The 25,565-nt window shown below is 41.2% G+C and overlaps 1 protein-coding gene across 2 annotated transcripts in view; it reads left to right on the forward strand.

The window, feature by feature from the left end:
- SERINC5 (serine incorporator 5) overlaps positions 1-25,565 on the forward strand; it is a 52,952-nt gene that overhangs the window by 16,767 nt on the left and 10,620 nt on the right. For both annotated transcript variants that reach the window (XM_084629666.1, XM_084629665.1), the window contains exons 2-7: positions 6,641-6,808; positions 15,250-15,428; positions 15,763-15,845; positions 19,659-19,752; positions 21,405-21,616; positions 25,027-25,122. In XM_084629666.1, the coding sequence (XP_084485792.1) occupies positions 6,725-6,808; positions 15,250-15,428; positions 15,763-15,845; positions 19,659-19,752; positions 21,405-21,616; positions 25,027-25,122 (748 nt within the window). In that variant the 5' untranslated portion in view covers positions 6,641-6,724. The remainder of the gene's footprint in view (positions 1-6,640; positions 6,809-15,249; positions 15,429-15,762; positions 15,846-19,658; positions 19,753-21,404; positions 21,617-25,026; positions 25,123-25,565) is intronic.

A 25,565-nucleotide genomic window follows, 5' to 3' on the forward strand; every position in this document is an offset into this window, starting at 1 on the left:
TTACCACACAGCCCCTTCTGAGCAACGATGTATATTCTTAAGGTGAAAACATATAAAAAACAATAAACATTCTTATTCATGTGCTAAAAGCTTACCAGGAGTCAACCATCAGTCTTATGGGGCCCGAGTAGACCTAGTCTTTTCAACTCTTTCGCCAAGGGTTGGGTCCCCCTTGGACAGAAGATCCTGTCTGCTTACTGGATCAGAAAGAAAGCCAGTGTCCATTTAAACTCAGACTTTCTATGCCCAAAGCCTTTTCTTTGGGTCTCTGGACAGCCCAATTTGAACCAGTGTAGGCAAGCCTCTGCAGGGGGTAGTACCTCTCTGGAAGTGTTAAAGGTGAATAACTTTAGTTTAATCACCCCTGCTGTTCTTTAGCTCTTGGAGGAGCTGAGAGATCCCTGCCATCTGGAATTGCATACAATCCCTGACCCACAGTGCTACAGAAACTTAACATAATACTGTTCCCAAAGATATTGTGTGGGATTATAATTAAGGCTAAGATTTTGTCACAGATGTTTTTAGTAAAAGTCATGAACAGGTCACGGGCAATAATGAAAAATTAACAGAAGCCCATGACCTGTCCTGGACTTTTACTAAAGATGTCCATGACTAAATGGGGAGCCTGGGCAGCTGCGGGCAGGCTGGGAGCTCTAGGGCACCTCTCCGCTGGCGGCTGGGAGCTCTGGGGATACTCTGCAGCTCCCAGCTGGTGCTGGCTGAAGTCACGAATTCCGTGACTTCCATGACTAAATCACAGCCTAATTACAATATCTATCACAGGAGTAGATAGTGCTGTTAAATACACAGAATAAACAAACAAGAGAGAGAGAACCAGTTTCTTCAGTCTTTCAATTATCATGACTTTAGAGCTACTTGCAACAATAATAGGTTAAAAAAATCAATATTTATATTTTTAAATTAGTGGTTTCCCTTTAATACAAAGATGTCAGAATTATCCTTTTTCTAGAAATATGTGGCTAATCAGAAGATCTTCTTCTTCATTCCTATAGCTCTCTAGTCTTGCAGTTTAGACTGCTTTATTGTTTAATCTGTTTACACTTCTTCCCCAACCCTGTTCTGAAGTGGCTACTTAATGACATTCCAATTTTGGAACAGCCACTCTGTCTCAGTTTCAGAATAAGTATTGCATAAGAACAGGGCTAGTACAATTAAAAGGCAAGGAAACCCTTTGATGGGAATGGAAGCAGGTGCAAACCTTACTTGTACTGGCTTAGGTGAGTCTCAGTAATGAAGAGACTCTCCCATCAGGAGGGAGGAGATGTGCTGGGTCACTACTGCAAGATGTGTTAGCATAGGGAAAGTATTGTGATTTACTGGTTGAGATACTATAGGGGTAGCAAATCTTTTATAAATTTCAGAACTCCTTTGAAACAGGCGGTTAACATGGTAATTAACCATTTGAAGACCACCACACTCTCTTAAATTATTTCCAGGTTAATTTTATATCTGAAGAATTAATGGCATTTTCATTTGGCTCATGCACCACAAGAATTTAACACATTTTGACATGCTAATGGTTTCTTAAGTAGTAATACCATCAGAACACTGTACAAATGTTAACTCCTACTTTTCAACACCCTGGGACGGTAGATAAATATTGTCCTCATTTTCTAGATGGGGAAACAGATATGAGGATTTAGACAAAGACTCTCAGAAATGTGGTCCTTAAGTTACACTTCTTTTAGCCGTAGCATTTAGGACCATCACGTCGTACACATTTTCGAAAGTATGATATTTATGATTTGCCCAAGGCAACACAGTAAATCAGTTTTGATGCTGAGATTAAAACTAGTTTTACTTGAAAAGGAATCCTTGCGTATAGAAGGGTTTTAGCAGAAACTTGCACACTTCGTTGCATTTAGGCATCCTTTGTTTAAAATAAAACTACTGAATCACAAGCATATTGATGTACCCTGCCATTTTATTGTTCCAACAGAACTAAAGGTTTTTACTGTGTAGGTAGATTCTGAAGGTTGTTAAACTGAAGTGTAAGAATGCATTGGAAAAAGAATCAAAGATTGTTAGGGATTACATTGCTTACAGCACCACTTTGTTTTGAAAAACTTGATCTAAATACATTATTTTGAAGAGCGCCATCTAGAACCAATAGTCTGGTATGACAACTAACTTTATGATGTGACATCAGTGTTGTCAGTAATTGAAGCTTTCAGAAATTAGACCTTCCACATGCACAAATAATGTTTAAATATGTGAAGTGTTGGCAGCAAGATAAATCTAAAACCTTATAAGTAGTCAGTCAAAATTTTTCACATTGCATTTTTGTTTCAGCACGAATGTTTTTTCATAAAACCAAAAAATTTTGTGAAAATGTTTGACAATATCACAGTTTTCCGGAACATTATTTACTGTTAAAATTTTATAGATTCCCCCCCCCCCCCCCAAAAAAAATTCTTTTTTGAAATCATTATTGAAATTTTTTCATTTATGAAAATACTGATTTCAGTAGGAAAACTGTTTATGCTAAACAAAAAATATGGAGGGAAAATAGCAAAAATTTAAAAATGGGGACCATTTTGAGCCCTGCAAAATGGAAATAAACTTTGCATTTTTTTGCTAAATGCTTTTTGACCAGCTATATTGACAATAATCTAAATTAGAAGCCTTTCACTGATTTGGGCTGTTACTTATAGTACACCTGAAAATAAATAGCGTAAGTTGAGAAAGGGTTAACTTTTACTCTGCACTTTTGGTTTCCTAGCTTTTGTCAGTTTGTATGAAAGCTTTAACACTAGCTTTTAAAATTTTTTTTAAAGGCATGGTGAACTCAATGCAAAAAATTCCTTTTAAAGAGAACCTATTCGTGGAGAAGGGTACAGTACTGTATATTTACTCAAGACTAAAGCAGCTGTTACAACTAACTGTGCAGTTAAATCAGCATGTAGACCAGGGAGCGGCAACCTTTGGCCCGCGGCCCGCCAGGGAAAGCCCTGGCGGGCCGGGCCAGTTTGTTTACCTGCAGCATCTGCAGGTTCAGCCGATCACAGCTCCCACCTACTGCAGTTCGCCACTCCAGGCCATTGGGGCCTGCGGGAAGCGGCGCAGGAAGGTATCATAAAGAAACTAACTATTTTGCACAGCAATCTTGAAGCTCACCACCTGCTCAGATGCATTTCTCATAATGGTTAAATGGAATATTTTGTGGCATTTCTGAGACACTCTTTCCACCAAAAGACATATTGCTAAATTGAGAGGTCCTGTGAAAACAGCAGGGAGAAGGAGCCCGCTGTATGGCTCCAGTCCTGCAAATACTTACACACACGCTTAACTTTTACTATCATGAGTAGTTCCACTGATTTCATTAGGGTACTCACTGTCATAAAGTTCAGCATGTGTGTCAGTCGTTACTGGTTTGGGGCCTAACATGGTTTTCATGCTGTTCCATTAACCTGTTTAAATCAAGTAGTGTATCTCTTTCTGATGTTGAAGTAGGGTGGGAGTTCACAAAGTTATACTGGGTTTGCATATACTGGAAAAATGGGTCAAGGTTAAGATGGGGTGTGTTAACGAACCTTGATCTAACCATCATTGTCTTGCAGTGTGATGCTATTTACCTTGACTGAGTTTGGAGTCCAGGGTATGCCCCATCATGCTCAGTGGAGGTAACTAGTATTGCACTGTGTCCATGCAAGGAAAAAATGGTAGTTAGATCAATTAGCTAATCATTTTTCTCTATATATATTTTTTAATAGTGTAGAAAAGTTCCCATAAGGTTTCTTTACTGCTGTCACAAATGTGTGTCTCCAGCAAACTAACTGCCATCAGCAGAAGGATTAAAATGCCAATCTTAGTGAACTTTCTATTTTCAGGTTTCAGAGTAGCAGCTGTTAGTCTGTATTCGTAAAAAGAAAAGGAGTACTTGTGGCACCTTAGATTAGCAAATTTATTTGAGCATAAGCTTTCTTGAGCTACAGCTCACTTCATCGGATGCATTCTCAAATACATTTGTTAGTCTCTAAGGTGCCACAAGTACTCCTTTTCTTTTTTCTATTTTCAAAAATACTTGAGTTCCTCTTTGGTGAGAACTGTTCCCCTTGTGAGCTCTTGGGACATACACTGAGCAAAGTGGGTGCTGATTCCTTCTAATGTTTTGTCAGATTTCATCTGTATTAACTAAAGCCCTGACTGCTCAACATAATGGTCTGAAAGATGGAGGTATGGTTATAAATATTTGTAGAAAGCCAAGGCCTTGTTTTTTGTGTAATACTTGTAATCGCTGTCAGACTTTTCTGTGGTATTCCAACCGAAGATAGAGTACAGACATAAGATTTATTAGTGTGTCAGTATGAATGTATGTATGTACTCTAGCCTAATGCCTCACTCATGGAAACTAGAACTCTGCTGAAAAATATTAATCCATAATGAGTAAACTAAAATTCCTGCTTGCTTTATAAATTGAACCGTAACTATATTTTTAGTGATTGCTTTATAATTAAAGCAGTTAACTAGTGTAAAAGGTCATGAAACGTTTTGTTTCTCCCCACGTCTTCTCGTCTCTTGTCTTTTTACTATGTTAATGGAATCCACTGCTACCCCACAGTAGGCAATAGGTCCTGTGGAGAATTTTTTGACCCTATAGCTGCAGTTCTCAAACTTCATTGCACAGTGACTCGTTTCTGATAACAAATTATTACATGACCCCACGAGAGGGACTGAAGCCCGAGCCCACCCAAGCCCTGCCACCCCAGACAGGGCGGAGACACAGCCAAAGCTTGAGCCCCACTATCCTGGGTGGGTGGGGGCCAATGCCCGAGGGCATCAGCCCCAGGCACCCGGGGCCTGTAACCTGAGCACCTTTGCCCAGGGCTGGAGCCCTTGGGCTTCGGCCACAAGTGGCGGGGCTCGGGCTTCAGCTTTGGCTTTGACCCTGAGCAGTGGGGCTTTGGCTTCAGCCCTAGACCCCAGCAAGTCTAACACCAGCCCTGGCGACCCCATTAAAATGGTGTCCCGACCCACAGTTTGAGAACCCCTGCCTTATAGTAATAGAAACCAGGAAGTGAGGTGAATGGAACATACTTGATATCATGATAGTGAGTACATAATTTAGATTGCGTTGATCATTTGTTAAAATTTTAATTCTTTGTTGGAGTTCAAATTAGTGCTGAACTTGAAATCTGGCTTCCAAGATACAAATCTGTGAAACTTCTGTGGTGAACATATTGGTGTCAGCATCTTTTTCTCCTGGGGCAGGGACTGATTTTATTGTATATGTGGATAGCACCTTGCAAACTGTGGGTCCTTCTGGAATACAGACAATCCTAATCAGTGTCAAACTCTGACCTGCGGCTGTTTAACTTAACCAGCTTTTTATAATTCCCATTGTTGTTTAGAATGTATTACATGACATCCCCTGAATATGATGGGTGTCCAAATATTCTTCTGAACATAGCCAACTGTACCCTCAGAAGGAATGAAAAATAGTTTCCGGTACCCAGTATGTAATCTGTAATTATAATCTATATGAATAGTGTGTTATAAGTATTCATTGCCACAAGTACTCCTTCTTTTTTTTTTTTTTTTTTAAGAGAAAAGTAGTATGTGATTCTTTAAACTGTTAAAATGCATACACACAATGAGGCATGGCTATGTCTGTCTGAACAACTTTAACTTTGGCATTTGATGATTTGAGTGCTTCCTTTTGTAGCCATAATGTTGTTCACCTAAATTTGGGTTGTTGCTGATTTTATATATATATATATATATATATATATATATATAAAATTATATTTTGCACAATCTTATGACTTAACTTTGTATTTGTGGATAATCTAAGGCTTAGATTCTAAGCACTATATCGAGATGTACAGACACTCTTTTCTTAACCTGTGTACTACATACTTTTTTAACATTCGCTTTAGTTTTGCTTTGAGCACAGAGAATGAATGATTGCCTGCTGGTCAAAACTTCCCTAATTCACTCAGTCTTTACCATTATAAAACTTTCTGAATATTTTTATAGCAAAAAGGAAAATACTCAAATAAGAGGTCTGAATAAAGAGAGAGCAACTTTAACAAGTTAACGTCAATGAAGAGTGCAGTATGCCTTTGATAAAAGGATTTAAACACTGAATGAGAAATTGGAGTCAATCAGTACAGTTATACACAGTCTTTGTGAGATAAAATTAATCTCCAGTTCAGATCACAAATTAAACCATCTTGTCTTTGTTTTTGTTACAGTTGCCATAGAGTTGATTCCCGTTTAGTGCAGGTCCTTTGACTTATTTCCTCTATCAGTGGGGGGAGTGTGTGTGTGTTTTGGGAGGTAGGGCATTGTCACTGGAGTGAATTTGTACTGCTGGATCAAGTGGGAGGATGCAGCCAGTACCAGGAGCTGCCTAAGAATGCAGAAAACATTTTTTTAGGATGTCAGAAGTACATTTTGTTCCTACTCTCCATTGTGGAATTATTAGAGCTCATCTTGGTTTTACCCTTCACTGGCAATCAAGCAGGCCATCGCACCTAGGATAATACATCCCCCTCCGGTTACTGTCTATTTCTGGAGTGTTTAGGAAGTCTATCAGCAGCCCTAGCAAAATTAGTCAGTTAAAATGAGGTGATGCTGCCGGAATGAATAACATTGTCTGTTTCTGCCTTTCTAGTTGGCCTGTTGCTGTGGTACTGCTGCTTGCTCCCTGTGCTGCAAATGCTGCCCCAAGATAAAGCAATCTACGAGCACCCGCTTCATGTATGCACTTTACTTCATACTGGTAACACTCATCTGCTGTATCATGATGTCAAGAACAGTAGCTACTGAAATGAAAGAGCACGTAAGTAACAGGGTTTTTTGGTATATTATTTCTAAAGGGAATGATGGGGCTCTTTTAATGTACCCTCATGTATAGATGGCAGAACTGGAAGGGTATAGCCCTTCACCAAATATTTCTCTTGGTACATCCTTACAATGAGTCATTCTTGAAGCAGAGTTCCAGTCATTTCCCTCCCTTCCCCCTTAAAAAAATGGGAGTTGTGTTCTGCTAATGCCTCTCTCTGCCCTCCAGCTGTCTGTGTTTCCAGTTGGGTTTCATAAGGGAACAAAGATCTAATGACGAGCGGCCTTCTTCCTGTTTAGTTATGTGGAAACTATTTCAGTAAACGCTATACAGGCTTCATTTGGATCACTTGTGGGATATGATAGAACAGCAGACCGATCTTAAAGCCAGCTAACAATTGGTGGACATTCTGTTCTCAAGGGTGGGAGGAGTCTCACCATGATTTCCTCACTGTGGTCTTTGCTGTTTGTTAGAGTGTGAAAACAAAAATGAATATTGTAAGAGCAAACAGAACGGATTCCAGTCTTTGAGGAGAAACTTTCTCTAGTCCCTTAAACATTCCTATTATGAGCCTCTTGTGGGTACTGTTTAAAGTTGCATCAAAGTGCGGTAGTGGGTTTAGCAGCAGAGAAAATTCAAAAGGGAAGAATAATCCTTGAAGTTTTGTGTTTTAGGGTTTGTCTACACTGGCAAGTTTCTGCACAGTAAAGCAGCTTTTTCTGCTCAAACTGCAGATGTGTACACACTACCAAGCCACTTTGTGCGCAGAAATTCCTCAGTAGCAGCCCTGCAAAAAAAACCCACCTGGACAAGAGTCGTAAGGCTATTTGCGCAGAGGTTCAAGCGCTCTTTTGCCAGTGTAGACACTTGATTGCTTTCTGTACTGTAATTGGCCTTTGAAACTGTCCCATAATGCCTCAAATGACTGCTCTGCTCATTGTTTTGAACTGGGCTGCCCTGGAGACATGCGCCCCTCCCCTTTCAAAGCACCGTTTTTGACAGTCATTGTGTGCTGTGCTGATCTGCTCTGGGACACAAAGCAAACCATTAATGTGGAATGCTCCTGCTGTTGAACATAGAGGTGTTGGGGGAGAGAGAGATTGCTGTGCAGAGCGCCCAGGGATGGAGGCGGGGGCTGATGTCAGGATTTCTCCCTCTCCCTGCCTCAGGACTGGTTACTTCCTGCCACAGTATGAACTTACAAAAAAGACAGCATGCTGACACACTCCCTGTCCCCAAAACACACTGTCTCTCTCCCACCCTCGATACACACGCACACTCCCTGTCACACACTCTTCTCCCCCACCACTTCAGTTGAAAAGCAGCTGGAAAAAGTAGTAGGAAGCCCCTGGAACAATGGGATTGGGAAACCTGCATCATGTGACTCTGTGCCTGCCCCATGAGGCATTGTAAACCCTTCCCAAAGCACACTGCGGCCAGTTGCACAGTGGGATAGCTACCATAGTGCACTGCTGTCTTTGCCATTGCAAGAGCTGCTAATGTGGATGTGCCCCAGCATCACGAGCACAGTGTGGACATGCAGCAGCGGTTTAATTCCAGCGTTTTAATAAGTGGTATAACTTGTGGCACAGAAACTTGCCAATGTAGACATACCCTAAAAAGCAGAGGGGGCTGGTTGTGATTGGAACATGGTTTTATGTTCTTTAACTCTTGTGAAGGGGTGCTCACATGCGCACTCCTTTCATAAGAAGTGTTCCTTGTTCAAGTGTTTGAATCATCATGTTCCTGTGGTCACTACTCATTGGATGCTACCCAGACGTTGTTCAGCTCTTTAAAGCTTCAGAAGTATACGGGCAACTATGGTCTAAAATAGTTCTTATAATTAAGCTTCTGTCACAGCCCTGGTCAAGCTGCCCTCTGGACACTCTGCAGGCTGCTTTTTGGGCCTATATGCTGGGCCTGTGTGCTTTTAAGCTTCCTGGGTCAGAGCCAAGGCCTAGCACTGCCTCTGACTTTGCATTCCTGGGCGCACACTCTTGGGGTGCAGCTCTTCAGTCTACTACCTCTTTCTGAGAGCGGAGATCTGGCAGCCTGTCTGCCTGGGCACCATAACTAGTGCTGGTTCCCTTTTCCAGAGCAACAGTCTTGAGGGTACTCTGGTTTACAGTTTACTACTTCAGGGACACGTGATAGCTGAGGCACAGAACATACACAAACTTTGCAAAAGTTCTTGTGGTGGTGTGGTTTGGCCACTTAAGGTAGTTGTGCCCACCCTTGGTCATGTGGCATGGCCTTTTAAGATTTTTGGGAGGTTTCAATGTAGACAAAGGCAGATAAAGGAGGCAGTCACTGGGAATAATCTGTATTTGGAGAAAACCTCTGCTTCCAATCTTCTAAAGACCTGGGATCTTGTAGAGAGGGTGGGGCAAGATTCCCTCTCCCATGCAACCAGAACCAGCTCTGGGAAAGAGGGCTGTCCATATGCTGCCTCTTTGCTCCGAACAGAGTCACATACCAGCCGTTGGAAGGTTGCTGCCAGCTGAGCTGTTCCAGGCCAGGGAGAAAAAAGGGAGTAAGGTGAAAAGGGGCCAGCTGCAGGTAAGCCTGTCTGAAACCCCGGTTGGCCAGAGGTAACAAGCAGAGTTACCAACAAGAGTTGTTGTGGGCCTCCTGTGCCAAGGAGAGAGAAGCTGGGTAGGATATTTTCCCTTCCTCCTTGTCCAGGCCCAAGAAGGGCTGGGAAGTCCCCTGAGCCAAAAGGGCAGGACTTCATCGAAAGTTTGCAGGGTCTGCAAAATACAGTTCAAAATTTAAACCACACAAGACAAATTCGTTGTCCTGGTAACAGGCAAGACTACTTTTTTTTCAGTGTGGTCTTCTAAAGTTCCCATTAACCAAGGTTGCCAGGCTTGTCTTAATTTCTCCCCACTCAAATACAGGAGAAGAGTGTATTCAGTCTTTCTTCAAAAAAAATAAGACACCATTCATACTAGACAGGGCACAGTCCTCTTATCCAAGTGGGGCTGGTAAATCCGGAGCCATGTTTCAAGTTTGAGCCACCAAAAGAAGTTATAAAAACAGCAAAAGGGGCCACATGGCAATATTAAAAAAGCACACAAATAAACATAAAACTAAATTTAGATATTAAAAGAAATGTGGAATCTGAATCCTTTATGGTTTGTTAGCTTCAAAATAACTAAATTCAATTTAATTACTTTATTTAAAATATTTTACATTAAATGAATGTATTTGGTTATTTTATTTTAATTTTGGAATCTGATTATTTTAGTTTGCTGTATATGTAATATGACTGACTATAGTACAAATATGATTAGGTTTGTATAGTAAATGTTTTTCAAATGATCACTCTAACAAGGTGATATGCAAAATAAACATATTGTTGCATTGATAAGTTTTCATTTTTGTTTTTATATAAAAACAAAAATTTTTCAATATTTCTCTTGTTCTGTCCACTGACTGTGTGCCTAAACCAGGGTTTAACATCTCTGGCCCTCAGGGATCTCCAACCATCCAGGTTCTCGTGCCAACCAGCAAATAATTGTTTTTATTAAAATCTATATGCAGTGCAAACCAGTGGAATTCTCACGTGCCCTAGACTTTAGTGTGAATTAGGATATGTAAGTGTTTCATATGCAATGTTAAGCAGTGTACATTTTAAAACCAACTATTAAGTGCTGGATTAAAAACCTGGACTATTGGATGTCTGTTGCCAAGGAGCAATGATGAGAGTCCCTGTCTTAAGCAATGACCTAACACACCACCTTGAATCTCACTCTTTGTGCTGTAACTCTCACTCTTAAGGACGGCCGACCCTTGGCATCCCTGGATCCGCTCTTTTTTTCTCCAGCCAGCTTCCTTTAACTTGGGCGGGTTGCTTTCAAAGACATCTCTCCCTCCAAGAGCCTGTGCCTGTGTTCCTCCTGAGAGTTCTTCCTCTGAGTGTCTCAGGCTCTGTTTCTTTAAGATCCAGAGCGAACACCAAATCTTTGTTCAGCTTCTGGAGGAATTCCACTCCTTCATCCCCCGACCCTTGCAGAGAAATTTGCTGAAACTAAGAGAATTGGTTTTCTCCACCCCGTTGTCCCAAGGTGTTCCAGTTTGAATGGGAGCCATTTAGCGACCTTCCATTGTCCCTGGACTGGGAGACACCTGACTCAGCTCTGACAGCACAAGGTGAATTCCACATACGCTGAGACCTGTTGTAAAATTTATGCCAACATAGCTATGTCACTCAGGTGTGAAAAATCCACACTCCTGAGTGATGTAGCTATGTTGACCTAAGCCCAAGTGTAGATATAGCTAGGTCGACAGACAAATCTTCCATCAACCTAGCTAACGTTGCTGAAGGAAGTGGTATTCCTACAGTGACAAAACCCTTCTGTCGCTGGGGGTTGTGTCTACATTGTTGGGTTATGCTGGCATAGCTACAGCACGGTAGCTTTGCTGCTATAGTTCCTGTAGTATAGACGTGGCATTCAATGATACAGCAAGTTCTTAAAATCAACTAGAATTTGTAAGGTGTACATAGATTCCCCAAATTGCCATAGCTCCTGACAGCACAACATACTAATGCATGAGATCTAAACTTTGTTTCTGTTACAGAACAAAAATCTGATTCTGCTACTTAAACAGGGAGTGGATTGAATTTTCAATAATTCAGTAACATAAGACTGGAACCTAGTTAGTTTCTCCAGGGAATAAGCATCAAGCCTGCCTTTCTGTTTGAGTAAGGTGGTCTTAAAAGTTCAGAAGAGGTCTTCAGCCAGCGTTGCGTTGGCTGTTTCACTGCACTCTTCTCAAAGAAAGTGTGCCGTGGAACACATGGTTAAAGTTGCTTCCCAGTTTAATCAGCTATTTAAATTACTAGATTGATTCTGTTCTGCTTGCCTGTAGTCTGTATGGCTGACTAATACAGGCATATTGTTTTTCCTTGACCTCTGGCTTTTTAAAAACACTTTAGTTTGCCAGAGTTCATGTACCATCTTGATTGCTTGACAGGAACTAGATTTTCATTTGTGGGAAGCTTGAATGGAGAGAAGTTGAATATAATCCAAGAAATTGAATTTTTTGAAGACAATTTACATGTTTATGCCAAAAATTCATAAAATCCATTTCTTTTATTAGTAAGGTTTTAATACAATTTGTGTCTCCAACAAAACAAATATTCTAATCAAAACAGTAAACTATTTCAGGGTCTCCTAAGCAGCCCTCAACAATATGATTTTCAGTAATGCCAATTTCTCTGCCTGTTCTTTTGCCTTGAAGGCTCAGTGGTGGGAAGAAATGGCACAAAGAAGAGGAGTTAGTGTGAACCGGAAAGATAATTGCTCTTTTAAATTAAGAGTATTTGATTGTTTTGAATGAAAAATGAAGTGTATGAAACTAGGCTTTCTTTATCTGTTCTCTAAATTAGTAATAAAGCATGTTCTGGGATGTTTAAAGTTCAAAAGCTTCAACAGTTAATTAAGCCCAGCCTTAGCAGGGTGCACCTTCAAATTCTCTATCCAGATTGGGAAACTGAGACATTAATTATGGACTGATATTTAGAGGTGGTTTCAATGGGATTTCTGAGTGCTTAGCAACCTCGGAAACCAGGCCATAAGCAAACTATAGTTCTCCAATATTTGTATAGTCTGACCATCTGTAAAAATAGAGAGCTCATGAATTTTAAAACCTAGTCCCAGTGTTTTCTTCATCTGTATATCTGGTACATGACTTTGTGCCTGCTCTATCAATTTAGAGATCAAATACTCCTGTTAATATTGTGAACATCCTCTTTCATGTGGAGTGAATATTACCCTTTCTAACTCGCCTTTTGAAATTTTATTGATTTGATGATGCCATTTGAATGTTGTGCCAATCTGGCTTCTACATTTGCTGTAAATTCACTAAGTCTGAAACGGTTCTATATCATTTGCCTTAGCAGCATATCTGTTAACTCAATGATACCTAAGACGCTTGTCTTGGGAGGGGACAGCTACAAATGAGAGTTTAGTTTCGCAAACATAAGTTTTTTGCACTATCTGGTGTGTTTGGAAAAAAATATAGTTTTAAAAGTTTCATTTTAATAAGAATGTTTGTCTACCCCATGCACGTTGGGGAACTCTCACTACTTTGCATTCTGTCTAGGAAAACAAATCTCAGCATTGCCTATTTTATTAGAGTTTGTATCAGGGTAACATGTGTGGACACTAATCGGTGCTCCATTGTTCTGGGCACTGTACAAGCTCGCAGTAAAAACTATCCCTGCCCCAGTGAGCTTCAAGCTAGGTTGTGAAAAGACTCAACAGATGCCATTGGGGGTAGAGGGAGGACATAGTGACAGTAAAATCAATCAAGTTATGGTACAATAAGCAGATATCTCAGTTTACCACCCGTCTAGCTGGTACTGTTCTGTGGGCATTGTGTCTGAGATAAGTCTAAGGACTTGAAGACCTAGGCAGCGAGTTATACAGGCCTGTGGTGCCCATGCTCCACCAATATTCAGGAATGTGGGCCCGGCTCCACAAATGTTCGGGCTCTGAAAATATAAGCCGTCCTGGCCATAGGACAGACCAGGGCAACTGCCCCGGGCCCCATGGCCTGGGAGGCTAACAGGGGGCCTGGCACTGGCAGCAGCAGCAAGTGACCAGGCCCCAACCTGCCATGCTTTGCCCTGCCCTGTCCAGCTAACTGGCCTGTAGTTATCCAGGTCATCACATTTACCCTTTTGAAATATTCACACAAATGTAGCTTTCTTCCAGTCCTCTGTAACTTCCCCAGTGTTCCAAGACTTATTGAAAATGAACATTAATTTTCCAAGGAGCTACTTAGCCAGCTCTTTAAAAACTCTCAGATGCAAATTATCTGGACTTGCTGATTTTTAAAATGTCTGATTTTAGTAGCTGCTCTTTAACATCCTCTTGAGTTGGAATGGAAAATATTTCATCATATGATATGATTATATTACTCTGGTTTTCCCAAATACAGAACAGAAATATTTATTGAACACTTGTGCCTTTTCTGTATTACTGTTGAAGATTCTACAATATCTGTCTAGTAATGGACCAGTACTGTTAAGATGGTTTTTGTTCCTAATACACCTCAAAAACTCCTTATTGTCCTCAATTCTGCATTGCCATAGTCATATGATACATTAACCTCCTGTTGCAGAGCTGTTTTAAAAAAACCTTTCAGGCTGTGGACATTTTTGGTTGATCTGGCATGTGGATTGACTGTTGCTGGTAGTAGAGGATTACAGGTGTGACTCTCCAAAGAAAGCAAGTACACCAACCCCTCACTTGTACGCTCCTGTCATCCATTTTTGTTTACTAGTGTTCTGCTTGCTCAAGTAATCATGTCTTGCTTGGCATACTAGCCATGTTCTGAAAGTATTTGGAGGTGAAAATCTTTCAAGAGTTACAATATGGCTTGAATCTAATCATCCAGTCTTCTGTCCATTTGCTCTCTGACCCTTTCCGTTTTGCTTTTCGAGTTGTCGTCTGGGACAAGCAGAGACCAGCATTCTTCCTTTCTTGGAGCTGCGCTGTTTCTTTATGTAGGGTATTATCTACAACCCCGGTATGCTTCCCAGACTCATTCTCTTTCTTGAAATCATCTGAGGCTGAGCAGCTGCTGAATTTATTTTTTCTGTCTTGTTCCTCTAAATCTTTGAAGAGAACATTTGCTAGGGCAAAACACTGTGTGTGTCAGCCTCTGTTCATGTAAGAAAAGTGAACTAATGATCCCCACTCTCATCTGATGGTGTATTGCTTTACAAGTCTCATTGGTTTAGGTTGGTGGCTCTGAGGATACAGAGAGACTTTAGTTTCCTCAAAACTAATGGTGTTTCACCCATTATAAATCCTTCTTTTGGGGATCTGCTCTAGCCATGGGGTGAGGGGGCGAGGTCTAGTCTGCATACAGAGACAGAGCACATAAATGGATAAAAGTCACAGAAACCTGCTTTTCAGGAGACATTTCGGGAGTATTCATTTCCACGTTAGTGTGGTGAGCCTCTGAGGCCAGAATATGAGAGGGAACAAACAACCACACAAAGTTAGGGCAAGGCCTAAAAGGCAAATATTTAACAAGTGGGGAAAGGGATGGAATTTTCCTACCTTTCTGGCAATTTATTTTTAAAGAAGAGGTATGATGCCAATCTTCCTTTAAAAATGGTGAGGAGTAGGGGATTGTTCCCCTTCACCCTGTACTGAGGCATTTGACAGGAGTTAGTAGCTGTCAATTGTGGCTCCAGACTTCCAATCCTTTATAATCTATGTACCACCTCACCTGTTGTGTGCAGTTTACCCCTCAGTCCAGACTGATGGTTCAGAGTCACTGAAACATAACTTGTAAGTGTGAAATACATCCAATTAGCTATTTTTAAGTCAGCTGTACACATGTAAACTATATGAGTGCAATCTGCTTAATTACGGTAAATCCTGTTTAATTTTCTCACTGTGTGTGTGTTTCAGATTCCTTTTTATGAGCGCATCTGCAAAGGTATTCAAGCAGGTGAGACGTGTGAGAAGCTAGTGGGATACTCTGCGGTTTATAGGGTCTCTTTTGGAATGGCGTCTTTCTTCTTTATCTTCTTCTTACTTACCATCAAAATTAACAACAGCAAAAGCTGCCGAGCATATATTCACAATGGGTAAGTTTTAGCTTGTTCGCTTATTTTGCCCTCTTCTAAAATCAAGCAATAAATCACATTCCCTGTGTAGTGCTAGATTTCCATACTGCATTTCTTTTTGATTATGTATAGTGTTATCAAAAGCACTGAGTTAATTTTGATGGTTTGTTTGACATATGTACATAAGTGTGTAGAAGTGAATTCTAAGTTGTATTCAGACCGGTAGTGATTCCTTTGTACCAGAGAGCAGTAACCACTACTTAAGGCACAGCTGTCCTATGAAACAGACAGAACTCCTGTCGAAGACTTTTAATTTCTTTTATAAATAATATTCCACTTTGGTTTTGTCTTCCAGGTTCTGGTTCATTAAGCTTCTAGTTTTGGCAGCCATGTGCTCAGGAGCTTTTTTCATTCCAGATCAAGACACCTTCCTTAATGGTACAATTTTATCTTTCTGTATGCATATACCCTTTCCATTTTGCTTGTATGAGTGCCTATAACCTTAACAGTAGAGACAGATCGGTTATCTCCCGAAAGCTTATGCCCAAATAAATTTGTTAGCCTCTAAGGTGCCACAAGTTTTCCTCGTTCTTTTTGCTGATACAGACGAACACGGCTACCACTCTGAAACCCGTATTCCCTTGAGTGAATGAATGGGGTTGCCGTAGTTGTTTCACTTCTTTCTTAGTTTTGTATAAACAGTTAAGAATATTTTTAACATGTTATATACACATGCGCAGGGTACGTGTGTGAACAAAATAACAAACTTGTGCTGCCTTACAAGCTTTTGGATTTACAGATAGTCATAACGAGTGCTGAAAAATATAGACACTTAGGAATATGCAAAAATGTGTTGGATTTTTTTCTGGCTGATATAATTAGCTTTATGCTTTGGTGTTATAGCTGTGTTGGTCCCAGGCTATTAGAGGCGAAGTGGGTGAGCAAATAATTATCTGTTAACAGAAGTTGGTCCAATAGAAGGTATTACATCACCCACCTTGTCTGTATAATTAGCTGTGTCGCAGTCAGCTGAATACCATTATTTGCAACAGAGAGAGCTTGTTCTGTTCATAAGGTGGTACCGTAAGCCAAGTAACACAAAACATAAAGCACACTGGAATCCTCTCTCTTGAAAACTAGCAGTGACTGACTGTAATGAGACAGGATCTTGTAAGCTGTGCAGAAACTAAACAAATTACGTCTAGTAGTAGAAAATTAGATTTCTTGCTGAGATGTTGTATTGCCAATTTATTTATTGTGGATCCTGTTTCCATAGTAGTGTCTGAAACCGTTTTTGTTAATTGGGAATATAAATTGGTAGCAGTTACTGTCACTAACTCTGAGAGTGGTTTGAGAATGTTTTCTCAACCATATGTAAATGTCAGCTTTGGGGGGAGATTTTAAAAAATTACTTTAGGGAGTTAGGAGCAAAAGTCCCACTGAAATTCAGTGGGATTTGTGCTCCTAAATATAGCCCCGCACAGATACAAAATTCATATCCGCGGATATGGATATCCACGTGTATAAAGCAGATATCCACAGAGCTGCAGGGCTCTACCATGAACCACAGTGGGAAAAGCAGCAGTATGTCGGGCTGCTGCTCGCAGGAGCCAGCGCCCAGCCCAGGCAGTTCCCCTGGCATGGCAGTACTGCTCCCAGCCCTGCCCACTAGCACCACCAGGAACAGCTCCTGGTGAGTCTGGTGCCCACCCCAGTTTCATGAGGCTGAAGTTAGTTACGTATTCCTTGTTCTTTAATCTTTAAACACCCACTGTGTTAGAAAGTGATGGAATTCTAGAATATTACTATTTGGAGGCATTCGTGATCCAGGTGCGCCGCAGTGACCCTTTCCACTGTACTGATTCTCTGGAGTAACATGAACGTGTGTAAGTGGAGAAAAAGTAGCTCTTGAGTCAGGACATGAACAACAATCTTTTGATGATTCTAGACAGGAAACACTTCTTCTCCCCCAGTCTGTTTTGCACAGAAAAAATCAAGAAGTATGTGCTGGTCTCTTTTGTGTCAATGTCTTAGGGAAGGGTGTTTGGAAGTTCCTTCAATCCCTTCTCCAAACAGGAGGCATCTGCTGCATACTCCACCTCCCAGAAGGTTTCTGTAGCTCTTCCCCTTTTTCTATTTAAATAAAATATATATGTATTACCACTGCTCCCTGCCCCATTAGTTTGGCTGGGGAGGCATCATGTGCAACTGCATGGTTTGCACAGCCCTATTACTAGCTAAACTACAATGTAACCTTCTGTGATAGGTATGGTTCTTAGGTACCTAGGTTACTGAGTAGGGGTGAGGAGCCTACTAGAAATCTAGGTACCTAGTTACTGAGTAGGGGTGAGGAGCCTACTAGACTTCTCCCCTCCCCCTCACATACACACAGCCCATTCACACCTTCAGTTTTGTACTCCACTTTGCTGACATTTTTACAAAAGAACTTCATGCTCATTAAACTAATACAATAGCTTATCAAAACTGACAAACACTTGAGTACTTTCAGTCTATCATTTAACACAAACCATAATGCTGCAGTACAACAAATGTATATAACTCTGCCAAGAGCAATGTAAACTAACACCAATATTGTTCAGCTCTTATTAATCAAGGTAAGTTTTCTTGGCAAAATACTACTCAGGTCACAGTTAAAGTTCATTAGCACATTCCCCAGCTATGAATTGTTAGTGCGGATAGCTGACTGTCTATAGTTATAGCCTAAGGGTCAAATGTTGAGTGAGAAAAGACCCCATTATACACCTGTATTACTAGATGCATTTCCAAATTATAAGACATACAATGACTCCAAATGAGCCTTTAGATAAATAGCTGCACACACTTCCTTTAGAGCAGTGGTTTTCAAACTTTTTTTTTCTGGTGACCCAGTTGAAAATAGATGTCCGTGATCCAACGGAGTTGGGGATGAGGGGTTTGGGGTATGGGAGGGGGCTCTGGGCTGGGGCAGGGGGTTGGGGTGTGGGATGGGGTCAGGGCTCTGGGGGTGCAGGCTCTGGGGTGGGGCTGGGGATGGGGGGTTTGGGGTGCAGGAGGGGGCTCTGGGTTTCACGGGGGCTCAGGGCTGGGGCAGGGGGTTGGGGATTGGGGCGCAGGCTTACCTTGGGTGGCTCCCGGTCAGTGGTGCAACAGGGGTGCTAAGGCAGGCTTCCTGCCTGTCCTGGCACTGCAGACCGTGCTGTGCCCCAGAAGCAGCCAGCAGCAGGTCTGGCTCCCAGGCGGAGGCATGCATGTGCCTCCGCATGGCTCTCGTCCACGGGCATCCCCAAGTGTTTGGGGTGAGGGCAGCGCATGGAGCCCTGTGGGCGCCCCCCCCCCCCCCCCCCGCATAGGAGGCGGACCTGCTTCTGACCACTTCTGGGGCCCAGCGCAGTGCTCGAACAGGTAGGGACTAGCCTGCCTTAGCTGGGCAACACCGTCAACGGGACTTGTAACAGCCGGGTCGGCAGTTCCGACCAGAGCCGCCACCACCCCGTGCCTTTCGTTCCATGACCCAGTGGTGACCCGCAGTTTGAAAACTGCTGCTTCAGAGCCTTTAGTTTTTCACAAAAATCAGGTATCTGGTCAGGATGCAGATTGACCACTCTGGAAAGGAAGTGACGCAGAATTACTCCCATGTAGCTTCTGCGGGGACCCAAAGGCTATTTTATCATGTACGTGTTCGCATCCAGTCTTGATTTAAACCAGTCATAGGTGAATGCGGAGGATTGTGGTAGCTGTGGGGGTGTCTCAGAACACTTTTTTTTATTCCTACAAATATGAATGAATAAGTTTTCCCCCTTATTTTTACATCTGTGTAATTTTGAATCTAGTGATAGTCATTTTCAGCCTCAGGTTCCTCAACAATTTTAGGTTTTAGGAGATCTGTAAACTGATGCCACCGCTTTTCTGCACCATGTAGCAAGATTTCAGTAGCTTCTCTTCATATACAGTAACCTTCTCCACAAAAATTCTTCAGGTTAATGAACTTGTAGTGGATATTCTAGAATGTGTGGAGTGCCATAAACTGAATCATGTCTATCAGTCAGCTGGGATGGATGCAAAGTTGCACTGGTTTTTCAGGTGACCTCTGCCATTTTCAGGAAGGTCTCTAGTCAAGGTTAATTGAGATGTGTCTTGATGAGCTGTATAATGGTTTCACTGCATAGACTTTTGCCCTGATACCACAAAGCTCCGTTTATCTAAGCTCTCAAATTCAACATAATTGGAAATTGATCTTTTTTCCCCTTGCAGCCTGGCGCTATGTAGGTGCAGCGGGAGGATTCCTTTTTATACTTATTCAGCTTATCCTGCTTGTGGAGTTTGCACACAAATGGAATAAAAACTGGTATGTGTCTGGCAAGCAGTTGGTTGTATAATGTATTGTATTGCAATCCTTCTTTAAATGCATGTTTTTATTAACAGAAAATTAACCACAGTATTTAAAAATACCACGGACACTATTTTATGATGGAAGGCAACTTTACTTAAAGAGGATACAGTACTCCCCAACCTTCTAAGTCTTTTTCTACTCTTTACTCACTCTCCTTTTTCCCCATTTTGGATGCCATTTCTCTCCCTCTTATTATTGACCTCTTGTTGCTTTGTATTTGACTGAAATAGTTCTGTTTCCAATAAATAGTAATAGTGCTTCAAGGACCCCATCATTTAAGCCTCTTCACTTCTGTATCAGTATAATCCATTTTTGATAAAATAGAGTGGATCCATACAGCATAGCCACAGCACTCAAGCAGTGATGTAAACTGGTGGATCCTGTTTTGTTTTCATGCAAGCTTATAGACACACCTCAGCCCAGTTTTTAAATAAGAGGTGAGCCACTTGTTTCCACCCAACTCTACAACTTTCCTTGATCAATCCCCTTGCCCAGCCTCTTTTGTATAGGCTTGATTTCCCATTTGTGTAGCTTTGGTACCTTCCTTCCCTGCCCCATTAATATTTTAGAATTCTTAAATCCTACACAAACACACAATCCCCTCCCTTTAGCTATTCCCTGCCCATCCATTCCGCTGTCTTTCTCTGTTCTTTTGTTTTCACAGTTATCCCATTAGCTTGTAGAAAAGGTTTAAAACCCTCTGCTCTCTCCCTTTTCTCCCCTGATAACTGTTTTCCTGAGGATAAGATAAAATGTGTTCTCTTGTCACAGCACAACCACTGCTGCCAATAATTAACTGTAGAAGAAACGCAGTGCTGTCAGTGTGACCTGAAAGGAGACTTCCAGCAGTGGCATGTAACTCAAAGGCACCATCTGAGTTAACAGATTTTTGTAAACCATTTTGCAAATCATTTCTGCCCTGTTAGTACAGACAACTTGATTGTACTGGATGATGCCGTCTGATACTTTGTTCCCCCAAGATCAGTTCTGCAGGGGTGGGTGGGAGTGGGGGGTAGGGAATTCAGGACTCAGTAAAACTTGTAGGATACAGAGAGCCAAAAGACGGGAGAATGGTTGAATGGACAAAACTGTTGTAGTGGTAGGAGGATAAGAATAGCTGCGGTGTATTTAACCGTGGTTTTCCAGGGCTTATGTAATGGAAGAACTTCACTAATGAGCTGGGACCTGGAAGGGTCGTCCTTGGCTCCAGTCAAGGAATCCCCTACGTTAGCTAGGAGCTACGATTACAACAGTGTCAAAGATTTGCAGATGGCTCAGTCTAAGCTGTTCCAAATCTTCAGAATCTTGCAGGCTATATTTATGGAAATAGCCAGGCATTAAAACATCAGTGTAAAGTCTTGATATATGATCAACACTAGCATTATGGAATGTTTTATAGATCCTGGTGATAGCAAATGAATCTAGCAAGGCAACTATATTTGTAAAATACCCAGAAGTCACAGCCTATACTGCTGAAACAATGTATGTACTATAGAGAGCAAAATGCTGACTTTTGTGCAGCTCTAATGGTCATATAAGCTATCTCGATAAGGAGTATATGTTCCATATTTTTTCTATAGCTAATATATTTTCTTCCTTACAAACAGGACTGCGGGCACAACGCATAATAAACTGTGGTATGGCTTACTAGCTCTGGGCACTCTTGTCCTGTACTCCGTTGCTGTGGGAGCCCTGATTTTGATGGCTGTCTTTTACACGCGCGCCGAGGGCTGCACATACAACAAGATCCTGCTTGGTGTAAATGGTGGCCTGTGCATTCTTATTTCATTGGTAGCTATCTCACCCTGTGTCCAAAGTCGTAAGTGTGCTTATCAAATTTTTGTCTGTTGTTTGTTTTGTTGGAGATGGGTCACCTTGAGAGTTCTCTGGAGCCTACTTCTGGTTATCAGACTTAGCAAGGCTGATGTCATCGGGTACTGACGCAGTGTGTGTATACCTTTCTCGCATGTGTCTGTCTCTGTGTCTCTCTCTCTCTCTCTGTGTTTTGAGTTAGCTTTTATGTCACTCTGTCTCCATAAAATCCATACCATCGCCTCTCTGACCCATGTCACTAAGCATGACAGCATAAGGGTAAGGATAAAAGGGGTACAAAACAAGGGTGATGTGATGGTAGGGGTCTACTACAGATCACCACCTAACCAGGAGGAATAAGTGGATTAGGCTTTTTTTTTTTTTAAAAACAACTGACAATCATTCAAAACACAAAACTTGGTGGTGACGGGGGCCTTCAACTACCCTGGCATCTGTTGGGAAAATATTACCACAGGGCACAGATTATCCAACAAATTACTGGAATACATTGAAGACGCCTTATTAGAGAAGGTGGAGAAAGTGATTAGGGGAGAGGCTATTCTAGATTTGATTCTGACATACAGGGAGGAAGTAGCTGAAAATTTGAAAGTGGATGGCAGCTTGGGTGAAAATGATCATGAAATGATAGAGTTCATGATTGGAAGGAATGGTAGGAAGGAAAACAGAAGAATAAAGACAATAGATTTCAAGAAGGCAAACTGTAGTAAACTCAGAATTGGTAGGTAAGATCGCCTGGGAAACAAGAGGTCAGAAGAGATGACTGTTTTCTAAAGAGCTATTAAGGGCACAAGAGCGAAGTACCGCAACGCATAAAAAAGTTAGGAAGGATGTAAGAGACCACCCTGGCTTGACCAGGAGATCTTCAATATCCTGAAAATCAGAGAGAATCATACAAAAAGGAAGTCAAATTACAAAGGATGAATATAAAAAAAACAACACAAGTTTAGAAAAGCCACGGCCAAAAAAAGCTTAAACTAGCTTGGGACATAAATGGTAACAAGACAACATTTTACAAATACATGAGAAGCAAGAGGAAGACCAAAGACAGGATATGCCCATCATTCAACAAGGCAGGAAAGACAATAACAGAAAATGCAGCAGTGGCAATGCCTTTTTTGTTTCCGTTTTTCACCAAAATGGTGATCAAATGACTAACCTACGTTAGACAACATAGTGAACATCAGTGTAAATGGGGTAGGATCTGAGGCTAAAATAGGAAAAGAACAAGTTAAGAATTACTTAAAGGCAAGTTAAATATCTTCAATTCAGCAGGGCCGGATAAAATACGTCCTCGAATACTTAAGGGCTGGCTGAAAAGATCTGAGCCATTAGCGATTTGTGTTTGAAAACTCATGGTGGAAGTGAGAGACCCCAGAGGACTGGAAAAGGGCAAATATAGTACTGATCTATAAAAAGGGGAATAAGGACAACCCACTGTATTATAGGCCAGGCAGAAAAATAATGGAACAGATAATCAATTTGTAAGCACCTAGAAAATAATAAGGTGATAAGTAACGGTAAACATGGATTTGTCAAGAACAAATTATGTCAAACCATCCCAATGTCCTTCTTTGATAGAGTAACAAGCCTTGTCCATAGAGGGGAAGCAGTAGATGTGATGTATCTTGACTTTAGTAAGGCTTTTGATACTGCCTCACATGATCTCCTCATAAACTAGGGAAATATAGGCTAGATGAACGTACTATAAGGTGAGTATGCAACTTGTTGGAAAAACGTACTCAGAGAGTAGATATCAGTGGTTCACAATCAAGCTGGAAGGGCATATTGAGTAGGTCCTGCCGGGATCTGGGTCCAGTTCTAGACAATATCTTCATACATGATTTGGATAATGGGCTAAAGAGTACACTTGTAAAGGTTTGCAGATGATACCAAGGTGAGACAGTTTGCAAGTGCTTAGGAGGACAGGATTAGAAATCAAAATGATCTTGACAAACTGTAGAAATGGCCTGAAATAAATAGGATGAAATTCAGTAAGGACAAATGCAAAGTACTGTACGTAGTCCCTTCATGATTATTCCTTCCTGCCTAGAAAAGAGTACTTCAGAGAAGGATCTGGGGATCACAAGCTAAATATGAGTCAACAATGTAATAGTGTTGCAAAAAAAGCGAGTATCATTCTTTAGCAGGAGTATTGTAAGCAAAACACGAGAAGTAATTCTTCCGTTCTACTCAGCACTGATAAGGCCTCACATAGAGTACTGAGCACTACACTTTGGAAAAGATGTGGACAAATTGGCAAAAGTCCAGAGGAGAGCAACAAACATGATTAAAGGTCTAGAAAACATGACATAAGAGGGAAGCTTAAAAATAGTTGGGTTTGTTTAGTCTGGAGAAGAGAAGACTGAGGGGTAGGGGGACCTAAAACTTCAAGTTGTAGAAGTTTGTTATCAGTCTCCTTTTTATAAATTGTTCTCCTTATCCACCGAAAACAGGAAAAGAAGGGGCTTAAATTGCAGCAAGGACGGTTTAGGTTGGACACCAGGAAAAACTTGCTAACTGTCAGGGTAGTTAAGCAATAGAACAGATTACCTAGGGAGGTCGTGGAATATCCATCATTGGAGGTTTTTAAGAGCAAGTTTGACCAACACCTGTCAGGATGGTCTAGATAATACTTAGTCCTGCCTCAGTGTGGGGGACTGGGCTAGATGACCTATCGAGGTCACTTTGAGTCCCACATTTCTGTGATTTCTATGACAAGCATGCCAGGATCTTTGATACAATTCCCTGATCGGGTGGACACATAGCAGAGGTTTCACATGCATAGACATTGCTTGGTATGGAGCCACTTACGCTACCTTTGCTGTAATAGCATTGTTAAGAGAATAGCATTCAAACCCATTCAGCTCTGATTTCATGCTCATTTCTCACCATCGTACAGTTACCATCTATCTGTTTTTTGAGACTAGGGCTGGAACAATTCACAACCATTCTAATTTTTGTTCTTTTTCACATCACACTTCGTGTTTCAACAAAAATTTTGTTTTTTGTGGCATCTTTCATGCATTGGGACTGGAGATACATCAGTGCTTCAAGTAATTTCAAAGTTAAATGATAAGCAATTATAGCTATTGTTAAGTCTGCCAGTAACTTACACCAGGTGTGAATATTGTTTTTGAGCTTGGTATGGTTGGCCAAAACAGTGTTTATTTCTTATTGGTTTGGGGATCTTAACCTCCCTGGAGCAGCCAGTGGAGAAAGGGATGTTTTCTTGTATCCTTCAGAGGAAATACCTACCTAGTCTGTCTGGAAACTTTCTAAAGTGCATAGGCAAAGGATTAAATAATATTTCCCATGTGGAAGATACTTTGACCATTTGAATTTCTGTTGTTAAAGCCCATAAAAATGCTTCAGTATCTTACCTTTTTTTCTCTAAAGGCCAGCCACACTCTGGTTTGTTGCAGTCAGGAGTTATCAGCTGCTATGTCATGTATCTCACCTTCTCATCTCTGTCAAGCAAACCACCAGAAACTAGTAAGTTATCTTGAGCTTTATTAAGGTCCTTTAAGACCTGCTGCATCAAAAGTGAATGTGATTAGGCCTTTAGATTATCATGCCAAACAAATCCTGCATGGTCATGAGTTCAATGCAAGATGCTAGCTTTGGCAGAAGAGACTGGTATAGGATGTAGGCCAATGCATGCAATAACAACCAGAAAGATGTATAGCCTTCTTTTGTTTCAGATTGGACACTTTTGTCTGCCCTTTTTTCACTTCTATCCAGTAGATTTCCACCCCCTCCTCCTCCCGTTGCTGTTTTAGCTGCCATTACAATAAGACCTCCTATAATTAGGACCCTACCAAATTTATGGTCCATTTTGATCAATTTTGCGGTCATAGGATTTTAAAAAAGGTAAATTACATGATTTCAGCTATTTAAATCTGAAATTTCAGTGTTTTAATTGTAGGGGTCCTGTC

Source organism: Lepidochelys olivacea, assembly GCF_965140295.1.
Source record: "Lepidochelys olivacea isolate rLepOli2 genome assembly, chromosome: 5".
Lineage (NCBI taxonomy): Eukaryota > Metazoa > Chordata > Testudines > Cheloniidae > Lepidochelys > Lepidochelys olivacea.